At 38.6% G+C, this 17,703-nt stretch overlaps 1 protein-coding gene across 1 annotated transcript in view; it reads right to left on the reverse strand.

Moving 5' to 3' along the window:
* Positions 1-17,703, reverse strand: part of DNAH11 (dynein axonemal heavy chain 11) — a 132,255-nt gene that overhangs the window by 16,761 nt on the left and 97,791 nt on the right. Inside the window, 13 exon segments of the mRNA XM_040593597.1 lie at positions 58-108; positions 1,083-1,156; positions 1,158-1,279; positions 1,814-1,930; positions 3,785-3,892; positions 3,895-3,946; positions 4,536-4,594; positions 4,597-4,675; positions 5,175-5,277; positions 5,279-5,337; positions 6,609-6,813; positions 14,194-14,306; positions 15,548-15,793. Coding sequence (XP_040449531.1) covers positions 58-108; positions 1,083-1,156; positions 1,158-1,279; positions 1,814-1,930; positions 3,785-3,892; positions 3,895-3,946; positions 4,536-4,594; positions 4,597-4,675; positions 5,175-5,277; positions 5,279-5,337; positions 6,609-6,813; positions 14,194-14,306; positions 15,548-15,793 — 1,388 coding nt within the window.

Below are 17,703 nucleotides of genomic sequence, written 5' to 3' on the forward strand. Positions count from 1 at the left end.
TGATGGTAAAAGACCTTGTTGCAGCTTGATAGTTTTGAGAGTGCTGCGACAAAATCCATCCTTGTTCTTTCCACATATCTTGAGCCAAGCTTTTTCTTCATGAAGTTCCTATACATATAAAAAAACTATGCACTAAACACCCAAAACGTTTCCTGATAAAGGCTTCAAGTGTGCACCGTTCTTGGACTTGAGCAGCTGAGTGATGGGCTAACAGTTGCTTCATCAAAGAACTTGTCAGGGAAGTGAACTGAAGGCAAGAAGGGGAGGCAGGAGGTGAAATGAGAGAAGACTATCATTCTCATTTCTCAACTCTCTGTGGGATAGGAGCCACGCAACAAAACAGAAAGTTCTGAATGAAAAGGACCTCTTCAGTAACTGAATGCAAGAAGTCATTATAACACAGGCAATGCTGTCTTGTCAAAACATGGGCAAAATAAACATCCAGGACACAAAAACTGCATTCTCAGGAGGCATGTAAATGGGTAAAAGCTGTGACTGTGGGATCAGAAGATCACTTGGGATCAGAAGATTAAAACAGTACAACTGGAAAACAGCTGGGAGAAGATTGCTAAGTATCCGCAACTGAATCTTTCTTGGTATCACAGAATTTTAAAGAAGGGAGATCTGAAAAATTGTCATCTTGTGGGGCTAGCTACCAGCCCCAATACTATAATGAGAACTAACATTGAGAAATAAACTGTTAGCTATTAACAGCATAGCCTACTACATTTCCATCTATTAATGAGCGCTGCCCTCAGGGTACCTATACGTAATCTAAAAGGAATCGCAAGCACAGCTCACCAAACACGCTGCGACTCACGTCTCGCCGCACTACCTCTCCAGAAACTCTTGGCCAGCAGAACAGGCGGGGAAGGACCACAGTCACTGATTTCAAATTCTGGTTGATCACTCACTTTTATGTTATTTGCTCGGGAAAAACCCAAGTTTTCTCCACGCTGACACATACGAGCTACCCCCGCCCTGCCCCCCCCCCCCCCCCCCCCCCCCCTTGCCCCGAAAGACAAAAAACAAGGATGGATTTTGTCGCAGCACTCTCAAAAAAAAACCCTCAGGTTTCATACCTGACAGCGTACGTTGTTCTGTCCAGACGGAGTGCCCCCAGTATGACCATTCTCTGAAGAGTTTCTTTTGTTTGTCCATTCCTGGGGAAGCTTTTCCTTTTCTGGACATTCTCAGTCCACCCATTTCTTCCACCTCTTGGTAGATCTTTCAATATATTTGTCTAACCCCCTGAATGCATCCACAACTGCCATGGCCTGGAAGCACACCAAAGACACACAGATGAGGTACCTTCATGTGCAGACAGAAATGGGAAGACAAATACCGATACTTTTGGGAGTACGTAAAAAAAACCCCATAGCTTAAACAATTACAAGGGACTTAGGACTTACTTTAGAATATTAAATTACATATATACAGACACACACATATAAAAATGCTGATAAAAGTTTACTTACTGTCTGCTCACTGTTAAACATCGAGATACAACAAACTGGAAACCTTGTATGGGACATTTATTCTAGTAAGGAGTGGTATGAAAATGAAAACTGTATTTCTAAGGGACTGGACAAATTATGGTAAAACAGAATTGCCTCACAAAGCACAGTACATGATGTCTAAGGAAAAATACACTCAAAAAGGTAAAGACAGCTCCTCTTTGAAAGCATCATTAGTTCTACTAAAACTTAGGGTTGAATGTATGATTTTATCTGAAATTGTCTAGTTGTAGCATGCCTCCAGAAATAACATCAAAAAAGATTTAGAACTGAAAAGCAATTTTCCCAGTCTAGCCTAATGGCACTCCATGACCGAGCAGTTAAGAAGTCAACAGGACTCTTGTAAGTGTGTTCAACTCTGAATTGAAGAAGGAAATCCAATTCAAGGAGTTCCATCTCTTCACTTCTCAGAGGAATCCTGACAGCACACCAAATTGAAAAAGGTCATCAGACTTGCTTTAGAGCCACTTCTGCCTGAAAGTATTCACCGCTCCAAGTATTACTGCGTAGGGAGCTCAAAGCAACAAGAATTCCTACGACTGTATTTTTTTTTACTTCTAAGAATTTACATCTTGTTTTAAAAATATTTCAAAATATCTGAAATCTACTGCAAGTGGAATTACATTCTTTGATATTATTCACTAAAGGGTGTGACAGATTTTTTCAAAACCAGTCCTACCCACAGCGAGAACTGAACTTTCCTTTACCTGTTAAAAAAGACACCACGAAAACCAAATGCAACCCGTCAGTCGAAACTTTCTGCGCAAAATAACTGCATTTTTCTATATACATAACATATATTTTTTTAATATATATTACATATTTAGGTATTGAAAGATAAATTCACCCAGATTTTAAGATGAACTAACAAGAGCAGTTATTTTTCTTGAGCTTGTGGGAACATAAACAAACGTAACGATGTTAGCCTTGCACACTGAAGTTAACCTTAGATAAACTTGACCACAAACTAATTTACACTAATTCTTCCAAAAAGTACAGATTTCTGAATTCCATCTAATTAACTCTATGTACCCTTTTAATGTCTAAGAAGATACAGAGAAGAACCAACAGCACGTAGCTGTTTCCACCACCATTCTAAACCCCCTTCAGACTGCAAGCTGTCACAAAGCTTTGGGAAATTTGCAGATCCTGAGTGGCTTCTCTCTGGGGTTTTTTTGGGGTGCTGTTTTACACTCAGCCAGTTCTGGCACATGAGCTGTATGTATGCTGAAGAAAACTCCTCAGGTTCAACAAGGGGGTTTTCTAGTTCTTTTATCACTTTAACCACATACAGTGGGAAAAAGAGACACCCTTGCCATGATACCATATATTCTCTCTCCTTTCTGATATAAATATGTTTCTCTTGCTGTATTAAAAGCCCTCTCTTTCCACCTAAAAATGTATCTAATAAACCAGAATTTTATTGTGGCTTTTACTCTGCTCTCTATCTGTTCTGTAATTATGATTGAATTTATTTTTAATTGCCATACAGATTGCCATTCTTCACGATCCATCCCAGCACCACTGCTACAAAAAAGATAAAAGTTAAGCAACACAGTGCTACAAACCTAGGTGATACGAATAAATCCATTGGCACCATGATGCAGAGACAACATCACTCGTTTTCTTTCTTCCCTTTTTTCCTCCTTTCTCTTCCAGACATTTCTGTCTGCTATTTATACCCATTTATACACTGCATAGAGTGATTTCTTTTTTCCTCTTCCTCCTCAAATCAGATTCCTCAATTTATAATTTTTTCCCTTCTTCCCAAATTGTTGGTGTCTAGTTTAATTCCTGCTTCTGTTACGGACCAGCCCTGCAATACAACCTAAAGAGCTTGCTCTTCAGGGCAAAATCTGCCACCCAGAACAACTGAGCTCCAATTCTTTCCGGGGCACGCAGACACTAAAATTAAAAGGAAAAATTAGATCCCGAATGTGATATGGATATGTATTATTTCCTGAATTCTTACTTTACACACCACATAAATTTGAACCCTAATTATTCAACCAGAAGCAGCTAAGTCACGCTATTTATCCTCAGTGTAGCTTCACAAAGTCATTGCAACATTTTAAATGAAAAGAATTACATAAAAGCGTCTCTGGAATTTCTGCAATTACTATTGATACTGAAGCATCAGTCACACCGTGTAAGAAACCGTACGGCCACAAGGTAACTAGATGACTTGTTTGGGCAGAGGCATCACTTTCTAGTGAAGAAATAGCAAGTCCAGTAAATATCAGCATCACTGAGGTCAGAATTTTTCCTCACCTGAAAAGCTGTTTGGGCCAATAAAATGAGCTTATCCTTTTCAAAAGGTCCTTGGCTTGTGAAAAGAAAGGTTGAATATGTGACAGCTTGAAACAACACTATATATCCCTCGATTTTTCAGCCTGCTTAATTGTTTTGTGGAAGACTGTGCTGAAGGACTGAAAATAAGTACAATTATCTGAATTCTGCTTTTTTGCTTTTTGACTCATAAGATACATGGTTTCTGACTGCAGGCTTCTAAGAAGAGCTGGCCTAAGCAATCTAAAAGCATTTCTGCCAAGCCAAAGAGGCTTTTGAGGAAACTTTCAGCAAATGGCAGCACTCTTCTGCTTCCTCATTTAACTCAGCAGGTAGAACCTCTCACTTAAGCAAGCTGATCATTTTGTAGAGGGTGATCTCCCTTCCACACAGCGTTAGATCATGTGGTAAATTTGCCACAATTAAGTGTTTATACGGAACCCCCAAAACTCTTTCCACTTGACCCTGTGGGATGGCTTAACGCAAGGACGGTAAACTTTGCATGCACAGTCAGAAAATGCCGTCAGAATGGAGACAGCCCACAAAGAGACCTGTGGGAATGTGCCGATAGGGACCAGCAGGAGATGACACGGTGTCCTCCCTTCTCAGACACACAGCCCTGCGTATGTAAACATCTGCTACGCCAGTAACTAATACATCAGGCATCGCTGCTGCGGGCAGAATTCTGCTCATTGCACTTTAAACCAAATCAGCAAGACACGTTTTTACCTTCTATGAAATCTGGTAGACGGGGTTGAAGCCGCCCAGACTGTCGCCAATGAAATAAGAATGGACACCCTTACGGCCGTTGGTCTGTAATGCTCTCTTGTCATATTAATCTGAGCTTAATTTTCTTTGGCTTCGGCTATCTATGGGATGACAGTTGTCTCATTTATTTTTTTTCATATACCTAGATAATCCAACACAGTTACCAAAATATTCCTGTCCATACAAAATAGAACATGGAAACAGCCTAAAAAACTGACTTTACTTCAGACAGTAGCAAATATCCAAGGTAAGCAAGCTTCTTATCGCAGACAAACATTAGGGAATGACTGACCTCTGCAGCAATATGCCTGTTCACCTGTGAAAACACAGCAATTACATATGAATACATTTGTTCGTATTGCATGCTGATACTTCTTTTATGCGTACTAACTCAAGCACCTGAGTCAAAAGGAAAAAAAATGAGTATGTGACAACTACACACCGTAGATACAAAACTGTGAATATGTGGGTGGACAGCCCTTGCTGGGCAGACAGGAATTTGACTATTCCTAGCTCATAGAAATGTTTTTCTAAAAATAATACAATAATACAAATTTTCCAGGTTTCAAGCTGTAAAAAAAATAGTTCAAATATTATTACCTTGTGCTGTATTTCTGCTGCAGTTGGCTTCGCGGATTCCAGTTCCTCTGCAAGTTCACTGTCATCTAAGAAACTGCCCTGGGCAGCTGGCAGGTGGAGCAGCATCATCCTCCAGCTGCCTGAGCTCAGCCGTGAGACGGTTCTGCTGCTTGGCCAGGACTGACTAGCAGAGGGAATGAAAAATCTGTATTTAACAATCACGGCAAGAAATAGTTTTATAACATTTGTGAGCTGTACTTTCTGTTTAATTACATCAGTTGATTTATTTTAATTTCTGAATGAGAAAGTTTATCTTCTGTCCCAGTACACTAGAATTAAGGTTCTGGGACACCCAAAGCGAGGTCAAGGTGACCAGGGACCAGAACTTTCTCTCTCTCCTAGCCTCCTTTCTCCTCAGACTACACAAAAGGACTTGGGATCTTGCCAGAGATGGCAAGTGGTAATCCACATGGCAGCTGAGAAAACCAACAATAACACAAGGCTGGAGACCCCCACATTGGCAGTAAGCAGTGTGGGAAAGCATGGTCATCATCTGCTCTGCCGGACTGACCTTCTGACGGTGAAAGAGCTTGACTAGCCTTACGGGGGGCTCTCCACCAGAATCTGACCCTCGGACCAGAACACCCGAGGTGATACAGACGTAAGCATACGGCCCCACATGGAACAATGTGCAGATGCGGAGGAAAATGGCCAGCTGTTCTCAGATCATGTTCCCAAGTTCTTCAAGGGGTAATTAAACTCTCTGACCCAGTTTGCCCTTGCACGAAGCAGCACTACCTCAAAGAGTTGTAGCAGATCTTTGCGGACGAAGTTAGTAAATTACATGAGATAACTGAAAAGACACACTGGAGAAATAAGTATTCTTATTATTCATTTCACACCCCTAAGTATTTTTTCATTTTTTAGCTCATAGATCACAGTCTACTCAAAGTCTTTTCTATAACACCTATAAAAGCATTTCCCTTATATGCTACTATACATTGGTATGACCGCAGCAGCCACGGAACTGCAACTTTGCAGGAATAAATTATGATTAATTACCCAAATGCCCCAGGTCCTAACAGCGCCATCGTATCCTCTTATGGACTGGCACGAAATTTTATTCACACTTATTGGCTCAAGATCACCGAAGCACAAAGCACTGCAGAGGGCTTTAGTACTGCACTGTAAATTAAATGTAATGCACAGAGCAAACTAAGCAGTACAGAGAGGCGTGGGAATGAGATGACAATAAATTTAATTTCTAGCAGAGCTTTAGGTCAAGTCCAGCCCTCTGGGAGCACAGATCTGAGCAAATCAGAAGTACTTTCTAGACTTTGCAGAATCTTTCTATTTTATGGGTTACTAACACTGTATGGCAGATTCAAACAGATATATTAATGCTAGCCTTAAATCTCAGAAGGGGCAATGTACAGATCTAATGATAGTCTTTACCTTACGTTTTTCTACATTTGGCCTTTCAGCACTAATAACCTCAGCCAACAGCTGGTCCTCCAGCTCATCCCTGGTGACAGGGAAATTAATGAGGGTGGTCTGAGTCTGCAGTTCTGGCTTGTAGTGAGGGTTAGCCAGTTTAGTGTGAAGGATGACATGGAAATTCTTGTTGAATTCACATTCTTTGTCTTCAATCTTAATATATACGGGAAGGAATAAAATGCACAAGAATAGAGATCTCACTGAATTAAAAAAACATAAATACCTTAGGTTGCAGAAGATGGGTACTGCATGATCTTGGCAGCATACAAAATGGATACAAACCAAAGTCTAGGTGCCTGCAGCTTAAGAAATAAAATGAGGATGATTGAACACACCAAAATTATATAAAGAATACACAGACCATTTCTTAATTGGCATAGTTTAATTTGCACATAGAGCAGACACCAGTAGGTTATTCACTGCTGTATTGAACGGGTAAATGTCTATCTTCGATACTTACCACAAACTTAGGAAAGTTTTCAAATAACCCTTAATGAGATAACTGTTAGTTCTTACAATAATTTCCTTAAATATAGCTCGCTTTTCCATCTTTTGAAAATAGATTAGCAGTAAATCCTAAAAAATAATCAGATGCGTATATTTATAACAAACTAATAGTGACCAAAGGAAAGAGAACGGCTGGTGAGTGAAATAATAAAAATAATTTTTTAAGGTTACCTACTGAATGTTCTGTTCCAAATAAATTGTTTACTGGCTGAAATAATATTTTACACTAGGTATAAGTATAGGTATAAGATCCCTTACTTAAGAGGTGTCATTTCCTGACCCCTTGTCTTCAACAATTGCTGCCAGCCTGTCCCATACAACAACACTACTAAAGCTAAAGTACATTCTGGAGTCCAGCAGTGAGGCAACATTAAGTTCACCTTCTTACTTCTATGGCACAGCACCAAAAAAAATTGAAAGATTGCTTATAGACTACAGCGTGTGCTGTGCATCTGGTCTGGTGTGAGCAGGTGCCACAACTTTGTGGCACAGTGAGCAGTATGACAATCTTCAGCTATCACCTGCTACACACAAGCACAAGTACGGTGTTTTCTGTACAGCAATGGCTTTGAATGTTCTCTGCCAAGAAAGGAGATCCAAACATTAGCAACAAAATTCTGTTTAAAAAAGGTCAGTAGAACATTTATAGAATAGAACATAGGCAGACACAAACCCTTTTCGCAAAATGCAAATTGACATTTGTTGAATCAAATCAATTTCAAAGTGATTGCAACAATACAGGTACGAAACACTTAAGATGCAATTCATGAAAGTCACATCAGAACATGAATAAAACAAGTATTTTCTGTACAAATTTTAACATTGCTTTCTTTCTAGGATATAGGGCTTTCCAGAGTCAGGATCAACATATTATTGTTGTTGTAAGTCTCTCTACCGTGTAAGTATTAGTATTTTGCTATCTTGGGAATCAGATACAGGAGATCAGGGCACCTAGATTTCCTTCTTGGTTTTGCTGTCAGGATATTATGCTCTGTGTGATTATATCATGCTTTTTTGTATTTATCCTGTACCTTTGAAAGCAATGCATTGTCCCCTCCCTGGAGGAAACTGCAAGTAACTGGGCTTGCAATCAGAACAAGGTTTATGGTTTACAGTTGGACTTGATGATCTTAAGGGTCTTTTCCAATCTAAATCATTCTATGACTATATATTTCAGCTCTTGACATCTTTTCCTGCTTCTGACATCTCCTTAGCCAGAGGACACAGGCTAAATGAAATGGTGTGTTGAAAGCACTTCTGCATTTCACCAAGGAACAGGAAGAAAAGGCAGTCACTTATATACTACAAGTGAATTCCTAAAAATAACCTAGTATGTCTAGTGCTAGGAAACCCATGACTCTATAAAACTCAACATCGGACATGTATGCTGTATACGACTGTCGTGCAAACTACCAGAGATGAGTTTTCCTGGGTTATGCTTGTATAACAGTGAAATAATTTAGCCATACAGTCATGTCCTTCAGATAATATAACCTTTCTCAGGTGAACACGAATTCACCTTCCAGTTCTGCAACATGGATTTCAATTCTGATACTTTGGTGTCTCTACAACCTTAAAAACTGGCTACAGCTGGAGGGAACAAAAAAAAGTAAAGCGTGACACAGAGCAATTTTGCTTTCCTTTCAATACACACACGGAGACAAGAGACAAGCAGATACCTGACAAAAGATGACTTTTTCAGTTTGCTTTGTCAGTTGGAAAAACCTTTGCTAAGGGAGACACTATATTTCAGAAGGTCTATGTGGTGATACAAGCTTCAGAGTTCTGGATTCAAGCACTTACTTTATGGATTCTCAATTCACAGGAGCAATAAATTACCAATTTCTGTGATTATCATCTATGAAAGGCAAAAACTACATAATGACTCAGTGGGTTTTATTACTGCAGCTGTTCTAGGTTTTCTGTTAATTACAGATCTGGGAAAAATAAATGTTTTGTTATTGCTCTCATACGGTTCAAGGAGTATAAGCAGCAACGATAAACACAGAGATAGGGAAACCCAGTAGAATTGCTTCATTTTTTCAATGAAATGTAGCTGTTTAGAGGTTAATTCTGGATTTTGAAGAAATGTAGCAGATATAGGCATTATTTATGGAGTCCATGATAGAAGGCATATACAAAAAAATGGTCACAAAGAAATTACTGAAGTTCTAATTTTGGTAATTTTCCATTCATAATCTCCAATTCCACCAGCAGAAGTAGATAGAACAGACTGACTTAATGCACCATTCTACCCAGTAACAGAGCATCCTTCATGTGAGCTTCAGCTCCCTGTTATTTAAGAACATGCAAAGTAAATTAAAGAGAGATTGTCCTCTACTAGTTTTTTTCTGTCAAAACTCTTGTAGATCTTGAAATAAAGCAGATTACGGGATTTAAAAGGGATTTGCAACGCATTTTAAAAATCCTGTATACATTTTGAGGAATTACTGATTTTATCAGCAGCAAATACAAAACCAAATAAATTTCAGAAGTTAACATGACCACTAAATTCTCTGCTATGAGAAGTACAGGCATACTGCAACATCTGGTCTGATTGTCAAATTTTGAGTTACCAGCATCAAGACTTGCTTTTCCCTTGCGTATGTGCTGCCTCAGGAAACAATGCCTAGGTCCTTCAAAGACCTGATCTCATAAAGTCAAAAAAAAATCTTGAGTATAGGAACATGAGTTCATGTCATGAAATGGCTCAAGAATTTATGCAAAACCTTTTCTTAGCAGATACTTTTATGCAACTCAAAATTAAAAAGAGTACCTTTCAGGACAGGTGTTCTCCAAAACACGCCATGACTCTAACCAGCAGAAAGCAAACCATTCTTACAGCTAAATGTTTTGGATCAGCTTAGCAAGAATGAAAAGAAGTGATAAATTCTTGGACAAGAAAGGAAAGGGAAACAATATTTTTCAGTGTGAAGGAAGAGGGATAAACACATTTTCCGACGGAGCCTTCTTTCAGTTCCTGCTGCTTTAAATTAAAAGCTTCTGGAACTGACTTGCAAACTCCAACAAGTAATGTAGAGAATGAAGTTGAATAAATCAGGTGAAAACAAGTGCAGAATGGAGCTGTTACTAGGCAATCTCAGTAGGCAAACTGTGCAAGTTGGTCAAACTAGTTCAGTGGGAAAAGCACTGCCTTAAGTTGCACAGCTGGTGAGATGTTCAAGGCAAGGAATGCTTCTCCCTGCGGAGAAACCAAGTGAATTGTCTTGCTGTTTCATGAATAATAGTCATGCCTCATAAGAATGGAAACTCGTTCATACAAGCTACATTTGCACATAAATCAAATTTCAAGACATCTTAAAAAATCTTGTAATAACCTAATATTGCAACTGAAGAGACATGACTACCACCTTGTGAACGTGCAAAGGATTTGAGCAGGTGTAACAGCTCACATAAATGCAAATAGGGGCCTTATGAACAAGGAATTTATTCCTCTATCTTCTCTGCTATGAGTGAAAAAGACATTGATCTATTACAGTTTATGCTCATATCCAGTGATGTCTGAAACAGTGGTGCTGGGGAGACAGCACAGGAAACACACCGATAAAACTTAAATACTAAAGCCTATCCATACCAAACCTACTCAATGGCCTCCTGCCTCTTAAAGAAAGCAAGGGCCAAAACCCAACACCATATAGATTCGGCAGCTGTTTACTTTCATGCCTTGATTTACATGCTCCAGAAAATTTAAGTATGTGCATTTTGAATCATTTTTGCATACATTGCTGATAAGCTGCACCCAAATTTTACTTACTTTTTTTGTGTGCCTTTCATGTTTACATAAAGCTACGTACTACAACTGGTATTTTTTGGAAGTTATTTTACTCTCTTTTGTCTTTTCTCCTTTCTCTTAAAGCAAATATTCTAAAATTAATTCAATAAAAATCTTTTAAACCCATTTGGAACATGAGTTCACAGTCTAAATTGTATTAAGACCCATTGAGCAGGCTTGCAGCTCCAAAATTGAAATTAAAAAAATATCCAAACTTGAACATCTAGAAATCATTAGGCTTCCAAATATATACTAAGGCACTTTAGCAAGAAGTCTAACTTTCAGAGATAACAAGTACCTGTAATTCATCCTATAATCACCCACATTTTGAGGAAAATATAAATTCATACATATATTTGAAGTCCTCTTAAGCTGAGAATTTCTTTTGCAGGCTTCATTCAGAAACAATGCCAGAGAAGCTGGTGTTACAGAACGCTCAACACAAGAACAATCTTGGTAAACGAGGAAGGGGAGAGATACTTTTATGAAGCTGCTTCACAGATCAGCAAGTTCTCTAACACGCAGGCTAGTGAATTTGCTTTGGAAGGAGTACAAGTTGATAAATCTCCCTTGCTATGCTTTCTGTCGATTGATATGATAAGATATATTTTACTTAAAATTAGGATTGTCTGAAGCTCAGTGGATTTAATTATTTGTAATTATCCAGTTGTTGTCAGTATGTGGCCATTTTATGACAGTGGTATCTACTGTGTGGGTCAGGTTCAACTGTATATCTTTTCAAACACAGAATTAATGTACTATTGATGAAACCATTACTAGAACCAAATTAAAGTCTGGCCTGATGTATTGGTCCGCAGGGTGCTGTCAGACATGAAAGGAGTAATTAGTATTCATTACTTCATACTCTGCAACATTCCAATTATTAATGAACTTCAACTGCTGGACTGCACCATATCTATCACAAATACCTTTCTAGTCTTTCTTTATTAGGGAAAAAAAATTCAAGTGCCTGACACAACTACTAAAATAAACAAATAACAGAAATTGAGCCAGAATGAGGAAAACTCCGATTATTTGGTAATAAGGGGGTATATATATTACATGTGCTTCACAAAGGAGACCTGCCACATCTTCAATGAGCCACAAAATGCTAGGTCATGTAACACTGCTCAAAACATTCACCAGAAGAACCTACATTTGAGTATCTCTATATATCTGTGTTTGTGTCTGCGTGTACAGCTCTGTTGTGCTACATGAAAACCTTTGCTAAGTAAACACAAAACTGTATTGCTGTGACCCTTGTCCTTTCCAACCCAACTTCCTTCTGTTGTTTTACATCCCTCTGTCTCATGCCTTAAAGACTTGATAGCCCATGCAATTTCTGATCTCTCTTGCAGACCAGTACAATTCTAATTTTCAGTAGAGTTTCTTACTACAGGTTCTAAAAAGCAAGCTACATGGTCTTACTCTGAAATACTTCAAGCACCGCTACAGAAGAACGTAACAAAGAGGAATCTTTTCAAGATCTCATGATACAGGGCAAGAATGCATCTTCTAGGAGCTTTGTGTATGCAAGGAGATTTGAGCTGTTGTGTATTGCTTCGATTTACTGCGCAGGCACCAATGCCTGAAATACAGAAGGAGAGAAAGCTTGGGTCCAAAACTAGATACCATTTGTCCAAATCTAGATACGATTTGTCCAAAATAGATACCACATCTGTTCAAAACTAGATACCATTTTTATTTAACCTGTCTTTCATACTTTCTCTTTTAACAATCTGAAACTGTGCAAGCACTCTAAACACTCCTTGAGTAACACTGAGACCCATCCAGAAATGCTTCAGGGATATATCTGACTTTTTGTCAGAATAAACATAATATTCTTCAACATGAAACATCTAGGTTGTTGATCTGTTGTTTGAAAACTTAACTGGAAGACAGGAACAATTCCAGGCTTAAAAATTAATCCACATTTGAGCAGAGACAATAACATGGCATTTCAGTTCATCAGATGAAACATTTAATGAGGTTTACTGAGTTTAGTCTCATGCAGCTACAAATCAACATTATTCCTTAGGCTGACCGCTGCACTGGAGACTCAACAATCACACTGGAAGTTTTTATGAAAAGCGATGGAGGACATTACAGACTGAAATTCTCTTGCACCAAGAACAATCTCCTTTACTTTTGCTACTATCATGCTGAAAATGTGTAGCTAAAGGTATCTTAATTAGATCTTGGGAAATATTCTTTATTGTATTTTCAAAAATTGACGACAATTTTTCAAAATCTAGGGAAAAAGGGGGCATGGTAATGAAAGATGACATCCCCCCCAGAAAGGGTCAGAACTTAAGGCTACCCTCCCTTGCCCCATCCACCACTCCTGTCGCTGCAGTGTCAGAAGAGGGAAAACACATTAACTGGTGTTACCCAATTTGAATTTGACTCTCCCACTGAAACGCCCACCAGCTGCTGACCTCTGGGGTGGCGCTCCCCTGGCTGTCAGAGCTGCAGCCCTTTCATCAGGAGGGAGAGGTCAGACCAGTCCCAATACTTGGGTATTTGCAGCACTCACATGAGAAATGGGGCATGTGGGTTTTGGTGCTAGAAGACTAGGTTTCTGGGTGAAAATGAAGAGACAGTAACACCGTTGCTCCATCTACCTCAATAGATTTGTGAACACTATCAGCTGGACTGGTTTGATGCATGGGACATCGGCCACGATACCGAGGCAGAGTCTCCATTTCTGGCTTGCTTATTTGTGCCCTGTCTTCTACCATATCAGTTTTTCCTCATTAGCCTTTTGTTTTCCTTTTCTCTTTTTAAACCAGTTCATTGATTTTTTTCATGGGGAAACTCTGTATTGGTAAATCCAAATCTAGCTTGTCATTTCCAATGCTCCTTTCCCTTTTTCTATAGATGTCTAACATGGAAACAAAATATTTTATTTTCTTTTGAGCCAAATTATAATATATGCTCCTTCTTGTTTTGTTCCTTTTTTGAAGCTAAAAAAGTAAAGACTTTCACTTTGGGTTGAGAAACTCACATGCATGCCTACACTGTATATCAAGTCCAATTTGCAAATCGAGAAGATAGTTTTATCATCTAATCAGATGCATATACTAACATTTTACTATCCACTCATCACCAGATTTTAGCCATTACATTTTAAAAAGAAATAAATATCTTCATGAAAGGTTATGAATAGTAAGCAAAATATGGCAATCAAAGCAATATAGATCCAGTTGTCATGGAAAAATTCTGCTTACTCAAGAACACTTACTTTTCCTTTTAACTGTATGTCTTCCAAGCAGGAGAACAAGTACCGGATCAATAGATTCACCGATGTTTTCAATTAGTAGAGTCTCTCCACAGGCCAAAGCTCTTTCAATGGTCTTCACAAAAGTTAACATGAAAAATAAAAATTAAAAAATCTCTCAAATATTGGATAAGTGTTGGTAACAGAAATATTTCTTTTATATAACAGATTTTGAGAAGTTTTTCTAAGCATGGTTCAACCATGCAAAACTGTTCACAAAGAATTTCCCAGTGGTTAAATAGCTTGACAGTTTTGAGTTCAACATCTTTCTACCTATGCCCTGGCTAGTCCTCATATTAAACAAAAAATACATTGTTTAAGAAAATATGAGGATATAGCACCACATTGAAGACACTGGAATTGACACAGACAATTTGGGGGAGCACATATATTTTTCAGGGTTTTTTATTTTTTTAATGTTATGGGTTTGTGTTATAGCTTTTGGTATATCCTGATCTAAACGATAAACGCTTTCTTAAAGGGTTTAGAACCTGAATGACTTGGGAGAACTCTGTCTCAACAGACACTGAAAAGAAATTTGATAATAGTGGAAGGATTAGTAAGCAGACAACATCGTTTCACACAGAAGGGTGCTACAGGGTATGAACAAAAAAAAAAATCACAATTATTTGTGAGTATTGGAAAAAGAATTAAAAAAAAAAATCAGGGCAGGTGAAGGAAAAAATCTCATTCAGAGGAGCAGACAGGTTAAATGATTAACACTTATTTTAAAAATGAGGTATTACTGTGACCATTTACTGTTCTGTGTTACAGCTGGAATTCAGTAAAATCAAGTCAGATAGCCCTTTGAAACCGTAATATCTTACCTAGTTGTCTCCCTAAATCAAGGAAAATGAGGTGACATACAAAGAGATCAATTACAAGTGCTATGAACTTACATATAATTCAGTAACAGCAATGAGAATTAAAGATATGTTTACCAGGAAAGGACCTGATTTTGCCTTGAGTGCCGTACGCTGGATTGAATCCTTCCCTCTGCAAGGTGCATGTGCTGTGTCCTGCTGACTAAACTGCACAGTATACTAAAGTCATATTGTCAGGCTTTGCACCTCAATTGATTTACCCCTCACAAGAAGTGCACCTCAACTTCCACTTTATTTCCTCCTCAGCACTTGAAAACAGCATAAAAAAGGTCCCCTTTAAAGCACCATTTTAAATAGAAAATGATGCTATGGTAAATAAGCAGCAGCGTTGTAATATTTCAAGTCTTCAAGTAAGTGCAGTCCGGTAAAAAACAATCCCTTACAAAAATTAGGGGAACTTGAGGGCAGTAAACGTGAAAGCCAATTCTTCAGCATGCACAAACCCTTTCTGTCCTAGACGTACGACTTTAATGTCAGGTCCATATTTATTCTTTATCCATTTAATTCCCTGTTCCTGGGGATCTATCATCAGAGGCCAGCACTCACAGTTTGTTAGAATAGTGGCATTTTCTGTTGACACCCTATCACCGGGCAGTCCCTCGTTACCCCATGCTGCAATCATAGCATCATCCGTCAACGTGGCAAGCGGGTCCAGGCCCCCCATCACAGGAATAGGAACCTTTGAATCAGAGTGGAATATAATCATCCAGCACGGTTATTAAGTAGCAAGACATGACGCAGTGCAACGCGCAAGATAAGTGAGCTGGTAGAAATTAAGGCTTTCTAGGCAGAAAAGTAAGGAGGATCCCTGTGGAGTTTCAGATGCAAAAGAATATACTAGGAAATATGACGAGAAGCAGTTTATCATATTTATAACAGATTTAAAAGAAAAAGTGTTTTCATTTAAGATGTTTACTTCATAAAAATATTTATTGTTCAATAAAGTTAAAACCCCCGCCATGTATTACAAATTTCAGTGTATACGGACTCTGATATTGCAAATTCAATGCTCATGCATGCGCTTGAGCAGGTATTTCTGGAACACAAATCAGTATTTATCCACACAAAAATTATAAAACCAGGATTCCCGTGGTATCTTCTTAATAAAGTTGTGCGTTAACAAGCTCAAGAGCCAGAGAAGGGAACCAGCGCCAGGGGCAGAGGCCGCTTTGGAGCCCCCCACGTGGCCCCAGCGGTGGCAATGCCCTTTGTGAGCGCTCGTTTGCTAAGAACGAAGCTGCAACCTCCGCGTACACTAGAGCAGCCGTCAGACAGCCCCGTTTGCTGGATACCAGCTTGTCAGAGGCATTTACAAGGAGATGAAAGCAAAAAGAAACGGAACATCTGAAGTCTGTGCTTAGCAGATGGGTATGGCCAGGATGGGAAATGCCTAATGCAACACAACAGAGTAAGAGTGAATAACTAGGTTATTTTGGGGGAAAAAAAACAACCAACAGTGGCTAGTGAAAGCATAAAAAAATCTATACTGGATGCCTGGAATTATTTTTTTCCTTACTAAAGCAAAGGGCAAACCCCCACCAATTCACTCAAGATGTTTTCCCAGGCTTCCTTATTTGTGATTTCTGGCTTGAATTCTAAGCCCATAAATTAAAGGAAAGCATGGCATCGTCAGTATTTACCCTGAACCATCTTCTACCTCATTCAGAAGTATTTTAAAAACTCTTCCAACAAAATTTTCCCCTTCCCTAGATACGTACAGTGCTTCATGCTGGCTTATAGACTGGAGATTCTTTTAAAAGTGCACACTGAAATAAAAAAGCATGTAAATCTGGTGGTTATTTATAAAGAAAAGCATTACATATATTTACACTGAGCCAAATTTGCACAATTATTACTATTTATAAGAATGGCCCCATACCTTTAGTGCAGTTTCCGTGGCACAATATCACAGTTACCATATTCATACAAAATATATACCACTTTAAAATTCTCTAACCCCCTGAATCTAATCACAGAGCCTAAAATAAATCTAACTTTTTAAGAACTTGCTGAAAATACAAGCACAAAAGGATCAACAGGCACACGCTCCCCACTGCAAGCATGCAATGTATTTATCTTCTGTGTGTAACACGTTTAAATAGACCGCAAGACTGAAAATACGATTTATTTTATCTCTGGACTGTAAGGCAAGCAATAGAACCATTTCCATAAGTTGAAATACTTCCTCGTGGAAAACACTAGCACTGGGGTATTATCAGGTTTTCTAATAAAAGTTTTCACACAATGCAAGAAAAATATTTTGATATACAGATACAACTATTGTCCTCATATCTGTACAGAGCTGATACTTTATGGCACAGAACTACTTGTTCTTCTATAGAGGACTATTAATAAACCATCTCTTTTTAACATCACTCACCAAATGCATTTCTCTCCTCTTTTCTGTTCTTCCCCAGCTGCAGCAAAAACGTCAAAACCGAAACGAGGTATTTTATCTCATTGCTGTCCAGTGAAAGCATCTTAAAAAGTAAAAAGTTACAGTATGGATTATTTTTATTTATAAAAGTGTTCAACCCACTTCAGAGGATTCTTAAAAGAGCTAGGAATGACATTTATTTCCAGGGTCCC

Source organism: Falco naumanni, chromosome 4 (assembly GCF_017639655.2).
Source record: "Falco naumanni isolate bFalNau1 chromosome 4, bFalNau1.pat, whole genome shotgun sequence".
Classification (NCBI taxonomy): Eukaryota; Metazoa; Chordata; class Aves; order Falconiformes; family Falconidae; genus Falco; species Falco naumanni.